This window comes from Scomber scombrus, chromosome 3, assembly GCF_963691925.1.
Source record: "Scomber scombrus chromosome 3, fScoSco1.1, whole genome shotgun sequence".
In the NCBI taxonomy this organism is placed as follows: domain Eukaryota; kingdom Metazoa; phylum Chordata; class Actinopteri; order Scombriformes; family Scombridae; genus Scomber; species Scomber scombrus.
In genome coordinates this window covers 28,296,421-28,322,588 of record NC_084972.1, presented here as the reverse complement: position 1 = coordinate 28,322,588, position 26,168 = coordinate 28,296,421, and the positions used below count along the sequence as shown (strand labels likewise).

The 26,168-nt window shown below is 40.8% G+C and overlaps 1 protein-coding gene across 1 annotated transcript in view; it reads left to right on the top strand.

The window, feature by feature from the left end:
• Positions 1-25,662, top strand: part of fer1l4 (fer-1 like family member 4) — a 29,962-nt gene extending 4,300 nt beyond the window's left edge. The window contains exons 3-49 of the mRNA XM_062415514.1: positions 40-128; positions 332-431; positions 539-633; positions 733-777; positions 1,816-1,983; positions 2,363-2,423; positions 3,201-3,332; positions 3,485-3,547; positions 3,668-3,752; positions 3,839-4,007; positions 4,146-4,326; positions 5,181-5,367; positions 5,863-5,942; positions 7,168-7,293; positions 7,542-7,611; positions 7,714-7,817; positions 8,403-8,511; positions 9,600-9,822; positions 10,627-10,759; positions 11,448-11,548; positions 12,321-12,408; positions 12,512-12,628; positions 12,741-12,893; positions 13,096-13,291; positions 13,468-13,592; positions 14,401-14,535; positions 14,653-14,826; positions 15,821-15,931; positions 16,048-16,209; positions 16,355-16,529; positions 17,104-17,213; positions 17,310-17,432; positions 18,269-18,314; positions 18,588-18,688; positions 18,857-18,991; positions 19,070-19,189; positions 19,489-19,616; positions 19,712-19,882; positions 20,393-20,547; positions 20,787-20,968; positions 21,083-21,168; positions 21,522-21,620; positions 23,031-23,148; positions 23,426-23,549; positions 23,828-24,132; positions 24,508-24,608; positions 25,482-25,662. Of these exons, the coding sequence (XP_062271498.1) occupies positions 40-128; positions 332-431; positions 539-633; positions 733-777; positions 1,816-1,983; positions 2,363-2,423; positions 3,201-3,332; positions 3,485-3,547; positions 3,668-3,752; positions 3,839-4,007; positions 4,146-4,326; positions 5,181-5,367; positions 5,863-5,942; positions 7,168-7,293; positions 7,542-7,611; positions 7,714-7,817; positions 8,403-8,511; positions 9,600-9,822; positions 10,627-10,759; positions 11,448-11,548; positions 12,321-12,408; positions 12,512-12,628; positions 12,741-12,893; positions 13,096-13,291; positions 13,468-13,592; positions 14,401-14,535; positions 14,653-14,826; positions 15,821-15,931; positions 16,048-16,209; positions 16,355-16,529; positions 17,104-17,213; positions 17,310-17,432; positions 18,269-18,314; positions 18,588-18,688; positions 18,857-18,991; positions 19,070-19,189; positions 19,489-19,616; positions 19,712-19,882; positions 20,393-20,547; positions 20,787-20,968; positions 21,083-21,168; positions 21,522-21,620; positions 23,031-23,148; positions 23,426-23,549; positions 23,828-24,132; positions 24,508-24,608; positions 25,482-25,662 (6,042 nt within the window). The remainder of the gene's footprint in view (positions 1-39; positions 129-331; positions 432-538; positions 634-732; positions 778-1,815; positions 1,984-2,362; positions 2,424-3,200; positions 3,333-3,484; positions 3,548-3,667; positions 3,753-3,838; positions 4,008-4,145; positions 4,327-5,180; positions 5,368-5,862; positions 5,943-7,167; positions 7,294-7,541; positions 7,612-7,713; positions 7,818-8,402; positions 8,512-9,599; positions 9,823-10,626; positions 10,760-11,447; positions 11,549-12,320; positions 12,409-12,511; positions 12,629-12,740; positions 12,894-13,095; positions 13,292-13,467; positions 13,593-14,400; positions 14,536-14,652; positions 14,827-15,820; positions 15,932-16,047; positions 16,210-16,354; positions 16,530-17,103; positions 17,214-17,309; positions 17,433-18,268; positions 18,315-18,587; positions 18,689-18,856; positions 18,992-19,069; positions 19,190-19,488; positions 19,617-19,711; positions 19,883-20,392; positions 20,548-20,786; positions 20,969-21,082; positions 21,169-21,521; positions 21,621-23,030; positions 23,149-23,425; positions 23,550-23,827; positions 24,133-24,507; positions 24,609-25,481) is intronic.
• Positions 25,663-26,168: the final 506 nt, after the last annotated feature.

Here is a 26,168-nt window from a genome sequence, read left to right as displayed (position 1 = left end):
TGTGTGTGTTTGTGTTTGTGTTTGTGTTTGTGTGTGCAGAATTTCCGTTGGCCTCACTATGGAAAAGTGATAAGAGATGAAGTTTTGAGCATCAGTGTTTACAACTGCAGTAAAGTCTTCTCCAACAGGTAACACTACACAGGCACACACACACACACACACACACACACGATACATACTGCTTTCATATCCTACGTCATACTTAAAATTAGTTTGTCTCTCCCTCTCCCTCTCTCTCTCTCTCTCTCTCTCTCTCTGTGTGTGTGTGTGTGTGTGTGTGTGTGTGTGTGTGTGTGTGTGTGTGTGTGTGTCTGTGTCTGTGTGTGTGAAGACTGCTCGGTAAGCTGGTCATTAGTCTCCAGCATGTTGTCACTTCAGGGAGGCTGTTGCTACGGGAACCACTCACTGATGACAACTACAGCCCGACTGATGTAATGACTCAAACACACTTTACATTATTATTTATTATTTATAATATGTATTAGAGGTTACTCATATCTGTGGTGAAATCCCTCTGAGCTGCTCTGTCTCTCTGTAGATCTATATAGAGTTGGATATTCGGTATCATCCAGTTGAGGGAACAGCAGGAAAATGGGAGGGACATGACTTTCTGGAAATTGAAGACAATGATGAGTAAGATCATATGTCCACACTGAACCGGAAACACAACCAAACTGTAAAAACAACTTCCTCTCATTATAATTTTGTTTCTCTTCTTTCCGTCATCTTCAGATCATCCCTGGTCATCAGAAACGAAGGGTTTGGTAACCCTGAGAGGTGAGAATATACATGACTCACACATTTATTCTCTTCTCTCTTCTGATAAAGATAACACTGGCTGAAATATCGGCTGTGCCCGAGTATAATAATAACGATAAACTTTATTTATATAGCACTTCTCTCAACAATGTTACAAAGTGCTTTACTAAAGGAAATAAAAACAAACAAGGCAGATTACAGTTACCTATGAAAATGTTGATGATTACAAAGGGGGTTCAGGAGGGTTTTTCCCTAATGTGTCTAATATTTCACATGTTACTGAATACATATATTGCTGTTTTGTCACAGTACCAATTAAGCCCATGCCAGACTTTTGACTTTTTTCATTAAATATCTTTATTTTATATTCCAAAATCAACATGAACTAATGAATACATTTCTAAATGAGAGATAAATCTTGCTTTATAAGAAATGATCTCCCTTATAAATCATGTCAGTATCCATGAAAAACACCTGAACTTAGATTTTGGTGCTTAATGGGTACACTTACCCTAACAGTTGAAAAACATACGTTAGAAAATTAATCAAATGTAATAAGTTTCATTACTTTGATTAAGTAATTGAAATAGTTACATTACTTATTACATTTTAAATAAGGTAACTAGTAATCTGTAACCTATTACATTTCCAAAGTAACCTTTCCAACCCTGCCAGTAATTCAGCCTTCATCACAGTTTTGTGTTACTATGAGATCAACAATGAACCTCCAACCTCAAGATACACTTGTTCATTTTAATCTGTTTAACAAGAAGTCTCATTACTCCACTGAGTTTAAAGTGTTTATTGTCAATTCACAGCAGTAAAATTCTTCCATTGGGAGGTTTATGACTATTTCCCTCAAAGCTGCTCGATAAGAAAGGATCATTAAGTGGAGGTGATGAGAAATGAAAATCATCATAATTATGAACACTGACAGATTCATCATCTCCAGCTCTGCCACAGACCGTTATAAACCCCACCCCACTGCTGCTGACTGAAGGACAAAACAAAGCACACTTAAACTGTTTATGACTCTCTGTGTCTCCCTCCTGTCAGTCAGAAGACCGTCGCTCGCCCAAATCAGCTGGAGAGAGAGGCTCGGCGTCTGGGGCGGAACCTGGTCCGGACCGGGGATGAAGACGAAGATGACGATGATGATGATGATTATGATGATGACTTGATGGATTTGGAGGCCTCTAATGTCATCTTCACTCCTTTGCTGAGGTTTGGTTACTTAAAGTTCCCCTCTGTGTTTTATATTCATAGATTTGGGAATTTTTAATGAGAGCGAAGGACTAGATGTGACTTTAAGGATTTAAACAAGATAAATAAACCATATCAAGGCAAAGTAGCTTTATTTATACAATGTATTTCATACACAAGGGCAACTCAATGTGCTTTACATAAAAACTAAATATCAGGGGATGATTAAACAGTAAGAATTGGAAACATTAAAACATGAAATTAAGAAAAGAAAACCTAATTATAATAAAAAGAAAACTACAGAATAAAATATTAAATAGAAAAATATCAAACACACATTATTATCCATTAAACTGATCTGCTGTCACTAGTGTGTGTGTCTGTGTGTTTGTGTATGTAGTCGTAACAGGCCGCTGTCCAGACGTGTCGTTGCATCCTCTCCCAGAGTCCAGAGCTTTCAGGTGAGTTTCTTCATCCATCCATCCATTTATTTTTAAATACGTTTTATAAGTTCTCATTTCACAATACAAATCTTTTCGATACAGGTATAATCGTGTCCAGTTTTATATTTGTGTAGGGTTATACAACACAAGGATATAACACCCACACATGCAAAAAAGAGAAAAGAGAAAGAAAAAAAAAGAAGAAAAAAAAAACCTCCACCCTTACTTCCCGAATTGGTCTACTTTAATGGACAAATGTGTCAAAGCATGTACCATCCATCCATTTTTGTATGCCCTGGGGTCTCCTCCCAGTTGAATGTGTCAGGAGAAAACCTTTTTTTAGTAATCCCGATCAGAACAACATGAAACAAGAACAACAACAACGTGATGAGACAGAACAGCGGTGGAGCTCGACACCCACTGAGAGTGTCCTTTACTTCCTGCTGAGACACAGCTCGTTGTCTCGTTAAACAAGAACTTAATGGCTTTTAGCAGCAGTATGAGGATCCTGTACTCCTGTAACAGCCCTCACAAGACACCCTGAGGGACCCGGTCATAAGCTTTCTCCGACTCCATAAAACATGTAAAAATAGGAAAAACCCCATGAACCCTGCAGCGTCCTTGCAGGGGTGAAGAGGTGAACTACTGTTCAACAACTGGACCAGAATCGACTTTTCCTGAATCTAAGATTAGTCGGCATCCAGGAGTTTGAGCACTTACAATCTGGTCCCACTTTTTGATTATGTGAACTATATCACTATGTGTGTGTGTGTGTGTTTGTGTGTGTGTGTGCAGGTGAATGTGAACATCTTGGAGGCCCAAAAGCTGGTTGGAGTGAACATCAACCCTGCAGTTTTCATCAGAGTTGGCAATCAGAAAAAACACACAGCGACACAGAAATCAACCAACTGTCCGTTCTACAATGAGGTACAGCAGAGTGGAGAAACCAGTATAGAACATTAGGATATAGAGAACAGTAGAGAACAGAAGATAACAGTTAGAGAACATAGAGTCAGAAGAGAATATAGAGAACAGTACAATACAGAACAGCTGATCACTTTTCTCTTCTCCTCTTTCAGAACTTCCAGTTTGAGTTTCAGGAGACTCCAGAGATCCTCTTTGATAAAGTCATAGAGATAAAGGTCAGTTCCTATTTTGTTCTTCTTTATTTTTGTACTTTTTCTACTTTTTTACTGCCGTTTCCATGGTGAGAGACCTGGGTGTGGCCCAAAATGAACAACTGTGATGTAACTTCCTCTCAGGTATTCCACAGACGGATTCTGGCCTTCCTGTTGACTCACATCGGAACTTTTAAAATTGACATCTGCACCGTGTACAACCAGCCAGGTACCGCTGCTGCACCCACTGAGGTACTGATCAAAATACTGCAGCACTCACTGACCTCTGACCTCTTTTCCTCTGTTCCTCTCCAGACCACCGCTTCTACCAGAAATGGGCTCCTATCACCGACCCAGCAGACACCAGGTCAGGGATCAAAGGTTACGTCAAGGCCAGCCTCAGTGTGATAATGAAGGGAGACGCTATGGGCATGCCCAGTCTGCCACCTACGTCCACGTCTGGAGCCCAGGAGGACATTGAAAAGTCAGTAATATCTTCACATCAATCACTATTATTATCAGTAAAGGTTTTTAAAAACACAATTACACAACACAAAGGACAAAAAACTAAGACAGGCTAAGTTTGAACATTTGAACAGCAGATGTTGTGTTTTTCTTGCAGGAACCTGCTGCTTCCTCGTGGTATGCCTTCTGAGCGTCCGTGGGCTCGGTTCCGCATCCGGATCTACAAGGCCGAGGGCCTGCCCACCATGGACTCAGGGCTAATGGCCAAAATGTCAAAGGTCACTGACCGAACAGTCTTCATTGACCCCTACGTAAAGGTCACCTTTGCTGGACAGGAGGTACGCAGACGCTGTATTTACACATATCATTATTGTGTCATTTTATGTTCTCTGGGACAGTGGTTCTCAAAGTTTTTCATGTCAAGCAACCTTAAACTGACACAAATTAGACCACGGACCCCCATCTGATTTTTTGCTTTTATTACAGAAAGTTGATGAAACCCATGACGAAAATAGTCATACATCCTGTCATTGTGTTACATGGATTTAAAGTGAAAATGAATTATTCCCTTTTTTTCTGGGGACCCCCTAGAACCTCCTCAAGGACCCCTGGTGGTCCCTGGACTACGCTTTGAGAACCACTGCTCTATGAGGTAGCAGCATTCACTTCCATCAGCCACAGTTAGGTCTTTTCCAAAGTAGAAACTAGGAACTAGGAACCAAGAACCGTTTGAGGAATCCAAAAACTCAACCTGTGTTTAAACCAGAGGAACTATTGACTACATTTAGTCCCTGTATGATAATTAAAGAAAGTCTCTGCTCCTTGGGAGAGGAGAAGGAGGGGGTGGTCAGACTATTGGATGGTTCAGATAGAGATTGGGAGAGAAGAACCAGCAGGTGAATAAGAGGGAGTGACGCTGAAAAAAAAGAAAATCTACAAACTTGTAGATAAATTGTGTAAGATTATGTTGGCATAGATGCCTTTATTTATCAGTAGACCAACAGGAAACATGGGAGAGAGAGGGGGGTGTGCAGCAAAGGACCTCCGATCTGGACTCGAACCGGGGTCGGCTGCACACATGGCATGCGCCCCAACCACTCAACCACCTGCACGCCCAAACAGATTTTTTGATACTACCAGTAGGTGTCACCAAATCTGAAAATTTCTAATCCTACTGTGTGTGTGTGTGCAGGGTGAGACGTCAGTCGCTAGTGCCACAAGCTGTCCAGTTTGGAACGAAGAGATCTCCTTTATTGAGCAGTTTCCTCCTCTGGCCCAGCGAATCAGAGTCCAGATCCTTGATGACGCCAAGATGGGAGACATTGCCCTGGCAACACACTTCCTGGACCTGCAGCAAATTTCTGATCCCACCAGGAATGGTACGACCTGCAGTCTTTTTTCTCTTACTTCAATGGTACCAAATGTTGATGAAAGACCAGAAAGTCAGATCTCACTCTCACAGAGAACCAGGCTTATATCAGAGCCAGGCCTAATGATCCACACCAATCTAATGATTGATCATAATTTAGGAAAAACTTTAATGATCTGCTCCCATTTCATTTGCTGAAGATGCAATTTTTTTCAAAAATCATAATGACTAATAAATTCCAGTCACTTCTACTCTGTCATTTAAAAAATCATAAGCATTATGTTATCTTCTGTCAATTCATATCTAAAGCCTTTCACTGGCTCAAAAGATTTTATAATGTGAAATATCTGTATGAGATGTTGAGTTTAATTGACAGCACTTGAAAGAGTGCTGAATTACGCTAAATTCATATTGAACCTTTAATGGAGACTTGTTTATTCCAGACTTTTTCATTATTTGAATACCATCTTTCATGTGAGAATTCACAAACACTGTCTCTCTGCAGGGTTTAACCCCACTTTTGGTCCATCTTGGGTTAATCTGTACGGTTCTCCTCAGAACTCCACTCTCGGAGACATCCACCAGGTAAACCAGACATGACCCAACCACACTTGACATCTGAAGTAATAGTTAGTCCCCCTCACTATAAGGCTGTTTTCACATTCTTTTGCTGAAAGTGGAAAGTTTCTCTGTGCTACTTGAAAACCAGATTTTAAGAGGCCGGTCCTATGACCATGATTTATGATATCACAAATAGTTTGAAAGTCAATCCTGGTCCAATATTCAACTTGAAGATTAATTTGAATTTGAAACATGAAGCCTCTATAGTGCACATACACTGAGAATGGACTTTACAGAGAAGTAAGCATCTTGTGTTTAGCAGTTCTTTTTTTTAAATTCAAAGTACTTGCATATTTGTAGTTTCCTAAAATGAAGTCTTGTCTTCACCATTGCTAGGCAACCAATAGAGACTCAAGGAAGTTAATGCACTTGAACAAGAAATAGTCCAAAACCAAAACTTTGTTGTTGTTTTTTTCCCGTCAGATTAAACAAAAATATATAACATGCCAATTTATGAGATTTAGAGATGCTTGTAGGTTGATGGTAAATGGTAAATGGACTGTACTTATATAGCGCCTTTCTAGTCTTTTCAACCACTCAAAGCGCTTTACACTACAACTCATTCACCGCATTCACACACATTCATACACTGATGGCAGGCAGCTACCACGCAGGGTGCCAACCTGCACATCAGGAGGAATCTAACCATTCACTCGCATTCATACACCGTTGGCACAGCAACGGGAGCAACTAGGGGTTAAGTGTCTTGCCCAAGGACACATCGACATGTAGACTGGAGGAGCCGGGAATCGAACCGCCAATCTTCCAATTGGAGGACGACCGCTCTACCTCCTGAATTGGAGGACGACCACTCTACCTCCTGAGCCACAGCCGCCCCATGATGAGAGTCATGAGAGTGGTGTCGATCTTCTCATCTAATTTTCTGCAAGAAAGCAATTGAAAGTATTTTCCAAATTATCAAACAATCCCTTTAATTCTAAACCTCCAGTGGAATCATCACCAGAGATAACTGGCTCAGCCATATGTAATTTATACTGTCATTTGTACTTCCTTGGCAGGTTCCACTCGTTGCACTGACTGTAACTACAGCCTTTAGTGCCCTTTTCAGTCCATCTCCTATGTTTAAATTTCTGCAGCACTCTTTTGTTTTAGGTCATGCATGATCAGAACAGACTAAACCAAACAGATCCAGACTGAACTGAAGAAATCCAAACTGTCTTTTTTCCAGGCTTTGAACCAGGGTCTGGGTGAAGGGATCTTCTACCGTGGTCGGATCCTTCTCGCTCTCTGCGTGGAGGTTTACTCCTCTCCCTCTGCCATCACTGCAGATGCAAGCTCTGCTGCCCTGGGAAAGGTACCCTTCCACCTTCTCCCTGTTTTTCATAGTTGAACACAAAATATCAGACATTGATATAACCAGGGTAACACATCAGTTTTATCAGCATCTATTTCCTGTTGCACATTTAATTGGAGTAAGGAGAAATAAATAAAATCTAGTGTGACCTTAATGATACTCGCCTGATATTTCCATCACCTTATTAAATCTCAAATGACCCCACTGACTCTTATGTGACTCTTAATTTTTGTGTCCTTGTCCTGAAGATGAAAGGAGCACTGGGGAAGATGGGACTGAGGAAGAAGAGGGGCAGCCAGAAGAGAGATAAGAAGGAAGGTCAGTCTCTGGAAAAGCAGAAATGAAAAAACTAAACGTTACGGCGAACTTTGCACGTATTTGTAGTTTATTCAATGGTTTGTTTACTTATTGTTACCATAGTGACTCCAGCTGCCACCGGATTGGCTGACGACTCAGGGGAGGCGGCAATTGAGGTACCAGAGGCTGTTACCGTGGAAATCGAGGAGATCCACCCGCTCCCTGAGGTCAGTGCTGTCACCACCAACACCATTTTAAACAAACTGTGTATTGGTTGTGTCTGCAACTAATCTTATAAAACATTTGTAAAACATTTATTTTTTAATCATTTCCATTTAAACTGAACATTTTCTATTGAAGATTTGTCCTGTTTGGGGTTCCTCCTGTCTGCCTCTCTTCTCGAGAGAGATCGATTCTTTTACTTTCGGACCCTGATCCACTCTGAAGTCGACCAAGTTCTATCAGTCAAGAACAGAGGAATATTAAATATATGTTTTAAATGCTTTTTAACATGCAGAATTGTGAGGTAATCACAGAAATTGTAATGTATAATGTAAATGCATGTGATCTATATGTATAATTAAGTATCATCTGCATAGAAGTGATAAGAAATACCTTTAAAACTACTTATTATATGCCCAAGTGGAAGCATAGTTAATATGGCAAAATAGGACAGGGCAGAACTTTGGGGACCCCCACAAGACTTACAGATGAGGAGGTGTTTCAAGTAGAAAAGAGAACTATAAAAGAGTGATAGTAACTTCCTATAAATCTGGTCCTGACAGTTTTTCCATCTTCGTTTTTGTCCTCAGGGTTTCGTGGGAGAAAAACAGGAGTTTCTGCTGTTCTCGTCTCTGTTTGAAGTCACCATGATGGATCCATCTGTAGGAACCAAACCGATACGCTTTGAACTCTCCATAGGTAAAACCTTTACTGTATTTTACTACATTTGTGCTACAACTGCAATTAATGATTATTTTCATGATCAATTAATCTGACAATTCTCAATTAAATGATTAACAACATGGCCATTCTAGTTGTGGATCATGTTACCATTATGAAGCTAGCTGTACTATTGTAGTGCCTACTGTCGTGAATATAGCTTTTGCATTTAAGCTAGCATCGTGTTATGTATCTTATATATTTTTTTTTTCTCAGCATAACTAAACACCCCCTAAAAATCTTATTTTTTAACCTGTGACATCCCAACTGGTTGTGGTTACAGACACACACAAGTTTCGACCAGAGAGGGCAGTGTTTTTCAGCCTGGTGTTGAGTTTATCTTTAAATAGACATATTTGTAGCAGCAATTGGAATTCAAACCTAGCGTAACGCTGGGTGAAAGTTAGCGTCACCTTAATAAAGTCTATTGTTGGGGTCGTGGGTAAGAACAGCACGGGGACAGCTTCTTCAGAACAACTTGGATATGTTTTTATTCTCCGCTCAAGAAAACAGACAAGTGGCACCCTTGTCGCCGGTAACAAACTTAAACTAGACTCTTGTGTGCGGCGTATCACTCCGCCCAATCTAACTACAGTAAAACCCTATGGACAAACTACATAGAAAGAAGTAGTTCCCCAATCTAAACAATATAAAGAATATATTTATCAAATCATTAACTATCATAGAAATCATATTTTCTTTAACACAATTATTAACAAAATAAATATCCTCTTACATTCTTCCCTATCTTCAAATGAAATGTCCTCATTTCAAAACTCATGAAAAATAAATCTCCTCTTACATTAGCAAGACAAACTTATTAGCTTTTCCGGCACAGGAGGACTAAATGTGAACTCACTCTGGCCCAAATATGGCAGCCAGTTGGACGTAAACTCAGTTTTTGGGGTGTGGAAAAGGGCTAATTTCTACCTGCTTTGGCTTGAGCCAGCACCTCATGCTTTGCACCTCTGCTGAGCCAGACTACTTTGGCCAGCTCTGATTTGAATGTTGAACTTTATTTGAAACAATGAACCCTGGAGATCCATCAGCTGTTCTGTTTCCTGCAGGGAATTATGGGAAGGTGGTAGAGGTAAGGAGCGCCAAGAAGAGTCGGGACGAGCAGAAGACTAGCAAGGAGCAGCTGAGGAGGAGTAGGGAGGATCTTACTGAAGAGGCGCAGGGTCTGCTGGACTCAGAGGACGAGCTGGACAAAGTGGAGATGCAGAGTCCTGAACCTGAGAAAAGATCTGTGTCTGCTGCCATGATACCCCAACCCACTGAGTATGACAGGTAAATATTACATAGACAGGTAACCACTGCATCCAAACACTATGGCAGAAGGACAAATAAAGTATCTTAGACATCTTCCCACTACTCTTGGGTTATCTCAAACCATTCCTAGGCCAGATTAAATGGATAATCTCTCCAGTGTGGTCCAAGTCTACCTTTTTAACTAACTGTGGCATCTGCAAGGGAGATAGTAAGATTGTAAGGTTTTAAAATCTGCCTCTTCCAAAGAAGGCCGCGTTGGAAGATTTAGGCATTCCTCAAAGTTTTCCTTCCCCTTTCCAGCAATATCCCTAGAGAAGGGTAGTATTTATATTGCCTCTCCTTCCTGAGTTGTCAGACTGTTTGTTAGAACTTCTTTGGGTTTCAATGGAAAGTCCTCCTGTACTGCCTCGAAACTCAGGCTTTCCCAAAGTTGCTGTTCTGTATGAGCAACAGCCTCTGTAGCTTGTCCTCAACTCTCATGAAATACAGGAAAAAGTCCTGTAGATGTGGTATTTGATAACTTCATGGACAGCAGCCTCTAAGAAAGGCTGAGGGGAGGACTCCTAGGCCAGGCTCTTGGAAATCCTGATTCATAGAGGTTCTTGAATCACTCTCAGTTTAGCCTCTTAGTCTGGCACCAATTTGACTAAAGAGACTCAAGCAGGAAGTATTGTCCCTGACAGTATAGGGTCACAGGGTCACAGGGACATCGGAAATGCACACTCCTCCATCATGATAAAGTTGCGATTCTTGGAGGCGCAATTACTGCATTTACACTGCCCATTTCCTGTCACTCAGTTTAACTGTCTCTCTGTGTCTCAGGTCGTTCCAGTGTATTCCTCTCCAGGCCCCTGCAGTGAAACACAAGCCCTGTATGTTTATCTGGAGCCAGTTTGAAGATCACAGCTTTCGTCTCTATCAAGCTAACTGGCTCAGCAAGATGGCCGACAGGCTGGTGAGAGTCAAATAATCTTTAAATTGCATTTATTTACATATGTGTCATGACTTCATGTAAAGTCATGACATCATATCTGGTCTAATTCCACCAGCTTCTGTAACTCATTCAGTGTTTCTTTAACTTTCCATATTCTAAGACAAATCAGCATCCAGTACGACACTTGAAGTTAAAACCTTTGTAACTTTAAAAGCTAAAGTTGAACAACATTTACTTTGTGAGCATACAAAAAACTATGACTGAAAAATGTACTAGTGCAGCACTGTAACTTGATTTCATCTCTTCTGTCTAAAAATGTCGACACCATCCGGTCCTCTGTCCTGCTGGTATTATAAACATGTCCAAGCTCTCTGTGACCCCTCGACTTGCCCATGGTCTCTGTGCATCTGTTGGGCCGTGTTGCTTGACCCACAATGGTCTAGGGCTTATGGGAAATGCTGTCAAAGACTGTGAAATAACAGAAATATTAAATTAATGATTATATCACAACATTTAGAGTGAACTACGCAACAAACTGTTAAGAAAAAGTGGATTTTTAGTTATTTATGTTACTTCACGTCAATGGCATTTTAAAGTAGGTTTTCTCACATTTGGAATAGGACCTACAAGATCCAGTTTTTTTTTTTAAAGCTCTCTATCCCTTTCAACTGTGAAAATATGTCCTTTCTGCTCTCTGCTCCTCATTTAGGAAATTGGTCTTGATGAGGTGGAACGTCTCATGAGGAGGCCGAAGAGTAACATGAAGGGGCGTCTGGAGGAGTTGCTCCTGGAGCTGGTGGCCTCTTGCAAGTCAGTGTCATTCTCCAGAAAATTTGAAGTTTGGATATGATTTGTACGACGGCGTATTATGGCCATATATGTTCAAAAAAGCAAAAAAAACCCGGAAAAAAACATACAATGTCAGAGAGTTTATTTCACATAAATTTGAAGAAGTAGAACGGAAGTGAGTGTATGTGGATGCGCAGTGATTGACGTGTGATAGGAAAAGTGAAGAGTATTCAATGTGTAGCCGTCCTGTTCAAGCAGCGGAGCCTCCGTGTTTTTATTCTATAACCTATATATGGGTGTCTATAATACTCGGTTACACAAGTATCTCCTTATTGCTATTATTGTATGTATGAGCTGCTTGGTGGCAAATGAGTTTCCCCTCTAGGGGATTAATAAAGTTTTTCTAATCAAATCAAATCTATTCTAAACCCAACTGAAAAGTACAATCTGATCAGTTCTTCCATGGCCGGCATAATGCACAACAAGCGACGTCTCTCCAGTGTCGCAAAATGAGTCTATGTGATTTCTTGGCAGAATTAAACACCTTTTTTGGACTTTTTTTCTTGCAAATTTGTGACACTTTAATGTTGGACAATGTCCGACTTTTTTTTCTCGTAAATGTATGACTTTAATCTCAGAGTTTTTTCCTCCAAATATCCCCCCAAGGTCAGTTTTTTATGTTTTATTTTTTACAAATATGGATGGAATATGTCGTCATAGAGTTTGTCCCTGTGCCTGTCTCTCTAATTTTCTTTCTCTGTTCCCGTCTGTCCTACTGTCTGTCTCTCTGCAGACAGTTCAGTCTTTTCTCAGACAGAAGGTCTCAGTCTCGTCCCAACAATCTGGACCACCGCAGGAGAGACTTCATCAAGAAGAATTTGGTAAGTCTGTTTTGACAAGTCTGTCCTTTTGAATGCATGTCTGTCCACCTGTCCCGATCTGCTACCTGCTTGTCTGTCTGACTTGATATCTGTCTGTCTCCAGGTCCTGGTGGCAAGACAGGCAGTGAGGGCTAAGCGGAGGATCACCAGGCGGACAGCCAAACAGCGGGTCATTGCTATCAGGAGACTCCTGAAGAAACTCCGCCTGCTGGCTAAAGAGGTCAGATGTCATAGAGATGTCGCCACTGGTCACCACAAACATCTCAAATGTTGCAGCTTCAATATGTATGTTTGAAGTCTGACACCCTCTCCCTCATAACACCTCTTTCCAGCCCCAAAATACCATCCCGGATGTGTTTTTATGGTTACTGAGTGGTAGCAAGCGATTGGCTTACGCGAGGATCCCCTCCAACTCCATCCTCTTCTCATTGGTGGAGGATCAGAGGGGACGGGACTGTGGTCGAGTCACAACTCTGTATATGAAGGTAACCATCTAAGATCATTGACAACACTCATGGTTACCAGCCCATCTCTAAAATCATAAAATCATCGTTAGTATGACACTCACTGTTCTGTCTCTAAATTCGCTAATGACAGCCTTTTCGCCACTCACCTCTGTCTCTAAAATCATTGGTGATGCTCAATGTTCACTGCTCACTCATGTCTAATACCTATCTGTCCTTCCAGTCTCCAGGATGTGCAGCAAGTGAGATCTTTGCAAAGCTGGAGGTGTACTTGTGGCTCGGTCTGGCCAAGTACAGTAAAGAGGCCATCACCAACCTTCCAGAGGAGTTTGTTCCGGACTATACGGAGGAGGAGGAAGGGGAGGGGAGGCAGGTTACTGTGGGGACGAAAAAGCTTCCTGCAACTCTATCCTGCCAGGGTGAGTCAGCTGACCTCATCCAGCAGTAACGGGGGCTCATTTCACAGGATGATTGCTCAGGACTTCATGTCCGTTTTAGGATAAATTGATAAAAGTTTGGGAAGCCCAGAAAAGAATGTGTACAAGGTATTCATGCATTTATTTTCAAATCCCTCTCTCTCTCTCTCTCTTTGCAGACAGCAGGTACTTCCAGCTGCGATGTCACCTGTACCAGGGGCGTGGCATGATAGCTGCTGACGACAATGGCCTATCAGATCCTTTCGCCAAGGTCCTGTTCTCTACACAGTGCCAAGTCACCAGGGTAGGCATGGTCAAAAAGTTATAATTTTTCATTCAATGAACGGTACAAATCACACTTTTAAAATGAGAAAACTGTGATTGCTGCCAAGACTGAAATATGAGGTAATGAGTGTTCAAGTTGTAGTGCAGGATTTTTGTCTTCTCCTTAAGGCAGTAAGAGTAGTTACAAAAAACACTGTCGACACATGCTTACATCATAGGCTCCGCTGTAGCCTACACCGTTGCTACTGTTGCTGCTGTAAAACAGTGGATAAACTGTTTTGAGCATCACACAACTCCCACATAATTACTTGATTCACTATCAGAATTTGATCCATTTGGACTGAAAACACTTGGAAACTCTAGAAGAGCTGCACAATTCAATTATTCTGTCACCACCAACACCAGATTTTAAAACTCTGTATACTATGAAATGAGATGTGGAGATTTAAAAGGCAGGGTGATAGGTTCAGCACTGCAAGTTTAAGGTTAACATTAAACACAAATTTCTTCTTTTTTTTTTAGATCAACTAGTGTCAGCGTTTAATATCATCCCACAAGAAGCAGAATGTGGTTCTTTTACTGTAAAATTTGGATGACCAGAGCATAAATTTAAGCTTATTTTAATCACTACTAAATCACATCATACATACATCATCAGCTATATTTTCTCCTCCAGAGCCACAGGAGACCTAAATGTTTTCACAGGCTGAGAAGTACTAATAATGACCAGTAAACTGAACTTATGTGTAAAAATGGTGGAGGGCCCTTTAACACACACATTCTTGTCTTGTGTGTGTGTGTGTGTGTGTGTGTGTGTGTGTGTTCAGGTGTTGTATGAAACTCTCTCTCCGGCCTGGTGTGAGTGTCTGTTGTTCGACAGAGTTCTGCTAGAGGGAACGATGGAGGATCTCCAGCAAGACCCACCCCTAATCATCATCAACATCTATGACTATGACACCATGGTAACACTTGACACTCTTCTTCTTCTTCTTCTTCTTTTTATCCTCCACATTCTGAAGCTGCCTCTGCACATTCAGGAAGTGATATCATAACCCATGTATGTGATTGTGTGTGTGCAGGGTAGTCCAAAGCCTCTGGGTCGGGCATTTGCTGAGCCAGAGTTTAAACCCGCGATGCAGTTGTACAAGAAACCCCGCCTGCGTTTCTATGACATCAGCATGGGGAGAATGGCTGCCGGCGAGCTGCTGGCTGCCTTTGAGCTTATCGAGCTAGACTACTCTGCGTTTGGAGAGGTGACACCTGTCAATCAATCAGGGTCTCTCTATAGCACTGTCTCTCTGTTTGTACCTCTATTGAAAAAAACAGCACTATACAGAATTAAAGAATAAATCTTTTTTTATTACAACTCAGGACTTATTTTGGTAGTTTTATCACTTATCAGGTCAGCAGGTGAGATCTGGGGACATGAGACATCACTAAAAGGAAGCGTGACAGGTCAAGATCAAATGTATCCTACCAGGACTCATGGAGAGGATTGAGCCTGGTAACAGCTCAGTCATGGGTCCCATCTCCCTCTCCTTTTATACTTACAAAGTTTTATACTTACAAGATTTTCTTACCATGCTGATGACCAGTGATAGAGCCTAATGGCAGCATGTACAGACAGAAAAGCATGGGACCCAGGAATGAACCTTGAGGCACAACACATAAATTATTTTCTCTTTCCAAACAGAACTTCCCGAGTAAGACAAAGTCCTCCCAGCCCATTATGTAACCAGATGTAAACTAGAGCCCAACCTACATTTCCAGTCTCTAACTAAAGAGATCACGATCAGTTGTTTTGAATGCAGCTCTGAGGTTTAGAAGTACCAGAATATAGATATCCAAAATGTACTCTACCACTCACCACTTTGAGGTGAGCTGGGCTATGTTTAACATAGAAGATGAACCAATTTCGTCAGTATTTTTCTAAAATTCATAAATTGGTATAAATGTAGTTTGAAAAGGTCACTGGAACAGACAGTTTCTAGGGATATCTTGCTGCTAATCCCTCTTCCTCTGCTAAATCTCTGGAGCTAATCCAAAATCTTGCTGCCATTGGACAACATTTTTACAGTGATGTCACAATTTTCCCAAATCTCACATATTAACTTGGTTGAGTACAATGTTATTATTACTTATAGATCAATGTTGGAACAACCTAGAAATATCCTTTAACAAAAGCACCAAAAAGTAAACCTGAATTACTTCTAGATAGTAATCTAAACAATCACTCCCTCCCTGCAGCCTGGGCTCCCCAAAAGTGTGGACCCTCAGGAGCTGCCCTATCTGGAGGAGGAGGGATTTTATTTCATCCCAGATGGAGTCCGACCTGTTCTGAAGACCTTCAGGATTGAGGTGACACATATCTGTATGTTGATGTATTGTAGATGCTTTTGGGACACCAGGTTGTTAAATCTGTAAAGTATCCTGTGTGTGTGTGTGTGTGTGTGTGGGTATGTGTGTGTGTTCAGGTGTTGTTCTGGGGTCTGCGGGACCTGAAGCGGGTGCAGCTGTTTGAGGTGGAGCGTCCTATGGTGAGGGTGGAGTGTGCAGGACAACAGCTTGAGTCTGAAGAGATTGAGAGCTACCAGAATCATCCAAACTTCAAAGAGGTGGTCCGCTACCTTCATGTGGTAAGTTGTTGTCATTAGTGATGGTTACTAACAAGTCTACCTCAAAAAATGCAGCCTTGTTTCCTTTTTTATCCATTCCTCTCACACAGAGTAGCGACACAGCTAATATTTTCCTGTTTCCTTTTACTGCGTTTGGTCCATTCAGGAGCTGCCGGAGCAGGCCTACCTCCACCCTCCTCTGACGTTGTTTGTGGTGGAGCATCGGGCATTCGGTCGTGTCGCTCTGGTCGGGACCCACGTGGTCCAGAGCCTCATGGACTATGCCCCACGTGAGCTGGGGGAGGAGCCAGATGAGGAAGAGGAGGAGCCTAAACCAAAAGGTAACAACTACAAAATAAGTAACGGAGGTAATAGTCATAGTTGTTGAAGTTATTTGCTTAGGGGCCATTTTTGTAACATTCAGACAGGTACCTTAGATATGTGTAATGTATATTATATAATAAATGTTATTGACCATTTTCCCCAATCCCTTTAGTTACTACTATTAATTTGTGCTTTCGAATTAATAATTAATATTCTTGATTTAAGTATTTTCAGGTCAAACAAATACTCTGTTTAATCTAAAACATGTGGAGAAATCCATAGATCATGTCATGCATAGCTACAGTTGCGAAGCTATGATTGGACAATTGCTGTCCAGGAAACCAATTTTTATCTTCCCAGGATGATGAAGTCATGACCCGCCCTACTCTGCCTCTGTTTGGCTTGTACTTGTTGTCTTCATTTGTTGGGTTGCTTACATTTAGGTAAGACAAGGGAGATTTGTTACGGTTAGAATAACATTATCAGGGTAAACCAATCAGAGGCAGAGTATGGCTGGTCAAGACTTCGCCATACTGGAAAAAGAAAAGGAAAATTAGTTTTTATGTTTATGTTTTCTGTGTGTCTCTCCAGAGAAGCAGAATCTCATCATCAACCCTTTGACGACAATGAAGAATATCAAACTCAGCAACCTGCCAATCAAAAGTTCAAAGATCCCCATGAACCCCATGAAGATATTTGATGTATGTATGCTCATCTTCTCCTCTTTCTCCGCTGTGGATTAACTTCTCAGACACATTTAAATTCCTGATTGACATGAAATAAACTCACCCCCTCAGGAGCCTCTGAAGAAGCTGATGAGGAAGGAGCCGGAGGAAGAGCTGGAGGAGGAGCCGCCAGAGCAGGAAGAGCTGGACTGGTGGTCCAAATACTATGCTTCACTGGAAGAGATGGAGAAACAGGTGAGAGACTGATGTACCCGTTTGTCTGAATAAATGTGTTAGATGTTAAAGCCGAAATGAAAACTTGAACAAACAAAATGCATGAATACACATCAACAATAAATTAAAGACAGTTAAAGGGTCCCTTTGCAGATTTTACACGTGAAGATCAATATGCTTGTGTGTCTCTGGAAGTGAAAATAGTTTGGGTTTCTCATTTTGGGCTTGGAGACTACACATTTATAACAGAAAGCAGGACAAAATGAAGGTGTGGAGCTTTCAAGATGTGAGTGTTCACCAAGAAGATCGGGCCCAATAAAAGGCCCTTTGACTTTATGGGAAGTGTACGACAGTAGGGTTTAAAAATCTGGATATATCTTATCCTCTGCTCTTTTGATTTTGTTGATTATTTATTTATTTGTCCAACACATTCATGGAAGGGCAAAATTATATTCCTTGAGTATGCTTTTAAATTATAATTTAAATAACATGTTTATTAGAAATTTGAGAAAACAAATAACAGAAACAAGGATACAAATCAAGTAAGAAATAAAAGAAGGAAATTAAAAAATATATCTTGAATGCAACAGTCCTCAGTTGTTTCCCTTGCTTTTAAATAATTTTCTAAAAATTTGTATCTAAAACAAGACAAAAGACAACAGAACATCTAAAGCAAAATACAAAAACAACATTTCATGCAGTGAATGAACACACAGACTGAATGTGAAAATGGAGATTATTCACCATGAACATGCATGAAGTCACACACTGTATTTAAGGTTTAAACAAGAGAGTAACTACAGGAATTAATCAGTAATTTCTTTACTTAGCACGTGTGATGTGTTAACTCTCTGCAGGCTGCTGAAGAGGACCAGAGGATGATGGAGGAACAAGCAGAGTCAGGTACTGTTTAACTCTTACTCTGTTATTTCAGCCATACAAATGTGTATGTTATCATATTTATTTAATAAAAATATTGATTTATTTAAAAATTAAGCAGACATTTTCACTAGATGCTGCTGTGCAAACTATGATTCTATTGAAGTGAAGTGATAATCCCCAGCTTCTCTCCACACAAAATATAAAAAATATGAACAGCAATACCACAAAAAGAAATATTGATACAAAAAATAAAGTTGTGTTATAGCGTTGATAAAGTTTTCTTTTTTCATTCAGATGGAGTGAATCTGAGCATGGCGAACATTGAAGAAGAGGAGGAGGAAATCGTGGTGTTGGATATTGAGCCTCCCAAACGCAAGCAGATCGCCACACTACAGGTGTGAACTCAGTGTGGTTGACAGTATAAGGTCCAGTCTGTCAGTCCAGGCTGCAGCAGTAGAAGAACATTCAATTAGTTAAGTGTCTCTGGTAGTTATGAACTGAAAGAGAATACATATCAACAACAACAACAAATGTTGCCTCTCTGTGTGTTTGTGTGTGTTCAGTTGTATGCAGGCGAACTGGAGTCAGAGTTCAGTCAGTTTCAGGACTGGCTGCAGATCTTCCCGTTGTACAAAGGCAGAGCGAGCGCCGAGGATGAAGAGGAGGATGACGAGGAGAGGCTGATGGGAAAATACAAGGTACTGTGGATGGAGAGCCGTCTACCTGTCTGTTACTGTCCTGAGAAGTATTCATTATACCTTCCTTTCTGTCCTCAGGGCTCCTTCCTGGTTTATCCGATTGATTCAGGAGATGAAGAAGACGTCAAGTGTCAGATCACCAATGGAATCCCCCGAAACTCCCCCCTCAAAGTCCTGGTCCGAGTCTACATCGTCAAGGTACCTGACTCTTTTTCCATCCATACCCTGTCTTTGCGTCTTAGCGTCTTACTCACTTGAGCAGTCTAACAGTGTACAGGGACTTTACGCTGTTGTTGCATTCAAGGAAGCTCAGACATCTGAAATATGAGAGTTGGCTGCTAAGTAGAAACCTTCAAACAACCAAATTCATATTCTTCCGTTCACAATTTCCCTGTTTAGAGCCTCATTATGTTGGATTTAAATGTGTTTGTACTCTATAATTTGTGTCTACTCTGAGTTCTACTGTGTGTCCTAGTTTCTCTGTTTGTGTCCTGCAGGCCACCGCTTTGGCTCCCACAGACCCGAATGGCAAAGCCGACCCGTACCTGGAGGTCCAAATGGGCCAGCAGACTCTGGACAGCCAAGAGCGATACATCCCCAAACAGCTCAACCCCACGTTTGGAGAGTCAGTATCTGTCTATCTACCTGTACCTGTCCAAGAGTCTCTGTCTCTCTGTCTGTCTCACTGACAGTCGATATATCGGACGTTTTGTCTTTCAGGGTGTTTGAACTCACAGTGTCTTTCCCACTGGAGACAGAGCTGGTTATCACAGTGTTGGACCACGATCTTGTAGGGGCTGATGATGTAATTGGCGAGACACACATTGACCTGGAGAACCGGTTCTACAGCCGCCACAGAGCCACCTGTGGTCTGGCGCTTTACTACGACACGTTAGTACCACAATTACATCCCGTTAGAACAACAACTATGACATGTTAGTACCAAACCAGTTCCAGAACTATAATGTTAGTACCAGAACTATGACATGTTAGTTCCAGAACTATAATATTACCAGAACTATGACATGTTAGTTCCAGAACTATAATGTGAGTAATAAAACTATGACGTGTTAGTGCCAGAAGTATACCAAAACTGTGACATGTTAATACTAAAACTACAACGTGTTAATCCCAGAACTATGACATGTTAGTACTGAAACTAAAACATGTTAGTACCAGAAATTTGACAGGTTTGAAAAAGTACTACGACATGGTAGAACCAGAATTAGTACACTTTAGTACTAAACTGAAAAAACATTAGCATCAGTACTATGATGTGTTATTATCAGTATCAGACACACTGGTACAACTACACCACATCGATACAAGGATTACCATATTAGAAAAAGTACTATATGCACTATGTACTATATTTATCCGTATTGCTGTTTCTCTTTCCAGTGACGGCTACAACGTGTGGCGTGATGTGAAAAAGCCGTCGGCTATCCTGGCTGAGCTCTGCAGGAGGAATGGCATCCCATCTCCAGAGTACAGAACATCTGAGGTCAAAGTTCTCAACAAGCTCTTCAAGATCCCACTAGATGCAGTACCTGAAGGTATGACCGACAAAAAGACAGACGGGGTAGAGAGGAGTCCTGACGTATAAGTATAATGTACAAGCTGGAAGTGAACAGTCCGTTATTGTTCCTCAGTCGAAACCTATACTTATTTTACTAACACACCACAACCACAACTTGATTGTCTTGCTGCTACTGCTGACACAGTACTGCTTCTCACCTCCAACAAGACTGAGGAGCAGTCACAGTATTAACAGCAGTGTTGTTGTTGCTGTCAGACCTGCTGAAGAAGAACCAGCGTACTCCAGAAGAGGAGGAAGAGATGGAGCAGCATGCAGCCCTGAGCGTGCTGCAGCGCTGGGGGGAGATGAACGAGTTCATCTCTGGAGCCATTCGTCTGGTCCCAGAGCACGTGGAGATCCGGCCTCTGCTGAACCAGGACAAACCTGGACTGCCACAGGTAACCGCAACACAAACTACAATAAACAGTCACAACAAAAGTAACAGCGACACACTGCTATTGTTATAACTGAATGTCATCAGCAGGGTGCATGTATGTGTGCGTATGTTGCAGGGTTACCTTCATATGTGGGTGGACATGTTTCCCACTGATATCCCGGCCCCGCCCCCTGTTGACATCAAGCCTCGCCTACCGATACAGTAGGTCAAAACACAGTCATCAGAACAGAGTAGAATAAAGTGTCCAAAATCACTCCCTCATTCACTCATCCTCTACTCCATATATAATAAACAGTCAATAGGGAGCATCAAATTAAGATTTCACACAGTTATTGATCATCTTCATTTTTCGACATCATGTTCAGAATGTGACGCATTGCATATTGAGATTGTTACAGAGGGTGGTGCACATGTCATGAACACTTTTTGTTGAACAGTTGACGGCAGTGTAGTGTAATTTTCACTAAAATGGAGGGTAAATTAAGTGCACCAACAGGTTAAACAGTTTTTTTCTTGACAATATATAACCTTTGTTGTTGTCTCCGTGGCGACAGGTACGAGCTGCGTGTGACCATCTGGAACACGGATGAAGTATATCTGGACGACGTCAATCCTTTCACTGGCACTCCATCATCCGACATCTACGTTAAAGGGTTAGATTCATACACAGACACATGTCATCATTTCTTCACATGGCTTCTTTGTATTCCTCTATAGTTCATTCACAAGATACAAGATAAATGTACGGTATGAGATAAATCTGAAGGGTTGTAAGCTGATTAACGGGATACACAAAAGTGGAGAGTTTTACCTTCATAAGCTCTAAAAAATTATGAAAATCAAACTATCTGAGGAGAGAACATGTCACATGTCATGTTACTAACTAACCTTTAGTTAGTTAGTAAGCTCTTCCTCTGAATAGCTAATGTCCAATCATAGCTTTGCAATGATAATGATGGTTTTCATGGAGCTGTAGTGAGAGAGAAACTATACAAAAGTCTCTTTTTGTCTTTCCAAAACCAAAAACACAATACTTTAAAGTATAAGCAATAGATCAAGCATGTCTTTATCTGCTGTAATGTATCTGACCAAATACTGTGTGGAAGCCAGTTCTGGATGATGCTATATCAGAGTTTATGCTCCAGTGGGCAGCTCTGTCCTGCCCTTTATTTGATATGGGAAACACTCCAGTAACCCCAGCCAGCTCTACCTGAGATAGTGTTTTTGTTTGCCAAACACTATTGGCAAGTCTTATCCTTAAACCCTTTTCTCCTTGTAACAGTAAAGATGAAGGAAAAAACCAGAGAGAGGATCCGCACACTGTATTAAAAGCTCCCAGCAACTTTAATTACAAAAGCAACATTTCGATCTTTTGTAATTTAAGTCGCTGTTGGCTTTTAATACAGTGTGTGGATCCTCTTTCTGGTTTTTGCCTTCAGTTGATTTTTGATCCAGCACCTGTGAAAGTTTTTGGCTGTGCATACCCTACACCCTGTCTTAATATTAAAGATGAAAACATACAGTTTGAGGATAGAACAAATATGTAAGCTAAGCACCAAACAGGGTTATGTCAGCATGAACAGAACAGTCTGATGTTACATTTTTTTTGCTTATATTCCAGAACTAGCTCGACACTTTCATACAAGAACAACGCAACTGTTTAATTTACATGTCTTATACACTTATCATCAACTGGGGAGGATGCTGACGTTTTACCTCAAATCTATTACCTTAAATTAGCTTGATATGAAGTGCATTTTTAGGACCCTTTTATAAGGTTCTTGTTTCAATATGCATCAGCTGAAAACATTAAAATGTCAGCAAAATACATTGTTTTCAACCAATGCAGCTAGCCACAGCTGATAACATCTGCTGAAGCTGACTTTTGAGCAAAATCAATGGCCGACTAGAAGTGAGAAGTTGCCTTCGTCTGAAATCAAGGATCTATTGTTACAAAATACTAAGCAAGTGATGATAAATCTGCGTCTCAGGTGTAGAAACAGTAACTATGGGGGACGGGGCTCAGTGATTGGTCAGTTAGGTATTTTATGTTCTCTGTGCAGCTGGATTAAAGGACTGGAAGACGACAAACAGGAGACTGACGTCCACTTCAACTCTCTGACTGGAGAGGGAAACTTCAACTGGAGATTTGTGTTCCGCTTTGACTACCTTCCTACTGAGGTACATTCACTCATTGTGGAAACACCTTAACCTGCTGATGAGAGGAACAACTAATGATTAGTTTCCTTCTTGAGTCATCTGGCCATTATTATTACAATTAATTGATTTTATTGTTAAGTCTGTCATTGTCCATCACCATCTTCAATTGTCGAAAGGATGACCCCAGGATCTTTCCTCTAGTGCCACACTGAGGACAAACTTTACACTTTTTTAATTGTTTAGTCATCAGCTTGGTTGTGAATTAGTGAAAATAAATCTCCTCTTCTTCTTCCTGTAGAAAGAGGTGGTGTATAAAAAGAAGGAGTCCTTCTTCTCTCTGGAGGAGTCAGAATTTCGACAGCCCTGTGTTCTGACGCTGCAGGTTTGGGACTATGACCGCATCGCTGCCAACGACTTCCTGGGTGAGACACAAATAGACAGGACTATATTGGACTGTAAATACCAAATCAGACATTTTCAAATATGTAAATCTGGGCAAATATAACCAAATATATTTTTTCATTTGGGTAAACTGACTCTTTAAAACGAACATTTTAGGGTGGTGGATGTGAATCTTTTTCGTGCAGCTTTTTCAGTTCATCATGGGATAAAACAGCTACAGAATATATCCTCTCTGCATTACAGAGAAAATATTTATGATCTTAACATCTTTTTCCTTCTCTTGTTCCTCTTCCTCCAGGCTCCATTGAGCTTCGTCTCCATGACATGGTGCGACCCGCGAAGTCGGCCGGTAAGTGTTCGATTCAGATGGCAAAGGATCGGGCTGGCCCCCGAATCTCCATCTTTCGCTCCAAGAAGATGAAGGGCTGGTGGCCGTTGACCCGCCCGAAGACTGCCGAGGACTTTGAGAAGGAGGAGAAGGAGAAAGAGGAGGCCAAGAAGAAAGGCAAGAAGAAGAAGAAGAAGACCAAAGACAAGAGGGCGAAGATGAAGCCGGAAGACATCCAGTACACGGACAGCACTGGCAACACTTACCTGCTAATGGTACAAGAAAAGAGCATTATTATCATTATCGGCCTTACAGTCAATACTGAACATATTTAGTCAGAATTGACCTGAATCTGAATTTTTGACATTTGATTTACCATATAAAATATTATTATGACATTGAATTGTATAATTTCTGTGAAAACAGCTTTTTAAATCAGCATTAACTTTAAAAAGTTGTACCTTTTGTTAAAAACTAAACTGCAGTAACTTCACTTTGGATCAGTAATTTGGTACACAATTCTTGTTTCAATATTTGTAGCACTATTGTTAATGCAAAATGTAAATACTAATTTTAATTTAAACACCAGTTTGAGTTCTTGTGCTAATGCGGAAACAAACACTGACACTGTGTGTGTGTGCTTTGTGAAGGGGAAGGTGGAGGCTGAGCTTCAGCTGGTGACATTAGAGCGGGCGGAGGCCAATCCAGTCGGACGAGCCCGCAAGGAGCCGGAGCCTCTGGACAAACCAAAGTACGGCACAAGTACTCACACACACACACACACACACACACACTGTTAGACTCAATCGTATGTATCTTACATAGACTTTAAACCTATCACACATTTTTTGCAATGATCCCTCAAATGTGGTTATCAAACACTTGACAAAGCTGTGCAATGACGTCATGATATTTTACAGTTTAACAATAAACTTTGTTTTATAAAATGACATCAGTGCACTGAAACAGGAAACATATCATTATAAATACCTAACATATATAAAACAACACGTATATATATTAAATTTGAGTTAAGAAAAAGGATCAAATATGCATTAAATTATGATACAACTTTAAAAAAAAAGAAATCTGCATATATCAGACAATACTTTATATACACCTATACAAATGTATCTATCATAGGTCAATATAGACTGACTGATATCGGTCGGGCTCTAGACAGTACCCCATTATCACAGAGGTAGCAAAAACAAAACTAGGCCAAATTATCACAAAGGTTAAATATCACACTAAAAGGTTTATTTGATCCTAGGGAAGCCCCTAATTTGTCACAACCTAGCTCAAGGCTGGAAAAAGGAGGCAAACCACATATGGGTTTTAACTAAAACTAGATTTATTTCACCCAAGTAGAAGAGAAATTAAACTTAAGACCAACTCAACACAACAAAACCAAACAGGGTGCAAGCCAGGTGAGAGGGTGCAAGCGGTGAACTGCTACCAGTCTATATAGAGCAGTCAGTCTGTCAGTCAAGATGAGCTGAATCTCTCTGACGACCCACCTCCACCCTACAGGCTCCTGCAGGGGGAGGGTAATCACAAAATAAAGAATGAATAATAAATAATAAGAAAAATGGGTGTAAACTGTCTTGTGCTGTCCCTATAGTCGTCCCACCACCTCCTTCAATTGGTTCATCAACCCGATGAAGACCTTCATCTATCTCATCTGGAAGAAGTTCAAGAAGTACATCATCGCCCTGGCCATCCTCGCCATCCTAACGCTCTTCCTCGGCCTCGTCATCTACACGTTGCCGCAGCAAATCTCCTCCCTCATCATCAAAGGATAAAAAAACCATCATCACTTCCTAGTTGAGGTCATATTTACTCCGCAGGTTGATTTCTGTGGAACTCAATCAGTAAACTCATGATTTAATATATTCACACTGACTGCACTACATTACCCAGATTCCCTATTGATACCAGCACAAGCCGGCTGAGAGAAGGAATAATCAGGGATCGTCCACAGAGGAAAATACTGGACGCCTGTCGCTGCATATTTAACTCACATATATATATTATTGTAATATTGTACAATTTAAAAACATTTCCTAAAGATAAACACTGTATATGAGTCTAATTTGTTAATTGAATATAGTTGTTGTGGCACATTTTTATTTTTAAAGTTAATAAGGAAATAAATTAAATAAGTACATTAATACCTTTGTTTAATTTTGCACTGACTCCGAAATGAAGTTGATATTCTTATTTGTACCAGTTTCATTCTTTTTGATCACTCTGAATATAAGCTGCTGTTTCTGAGGAAATAAATGTTAATATTAGTCAGAAACGGTAG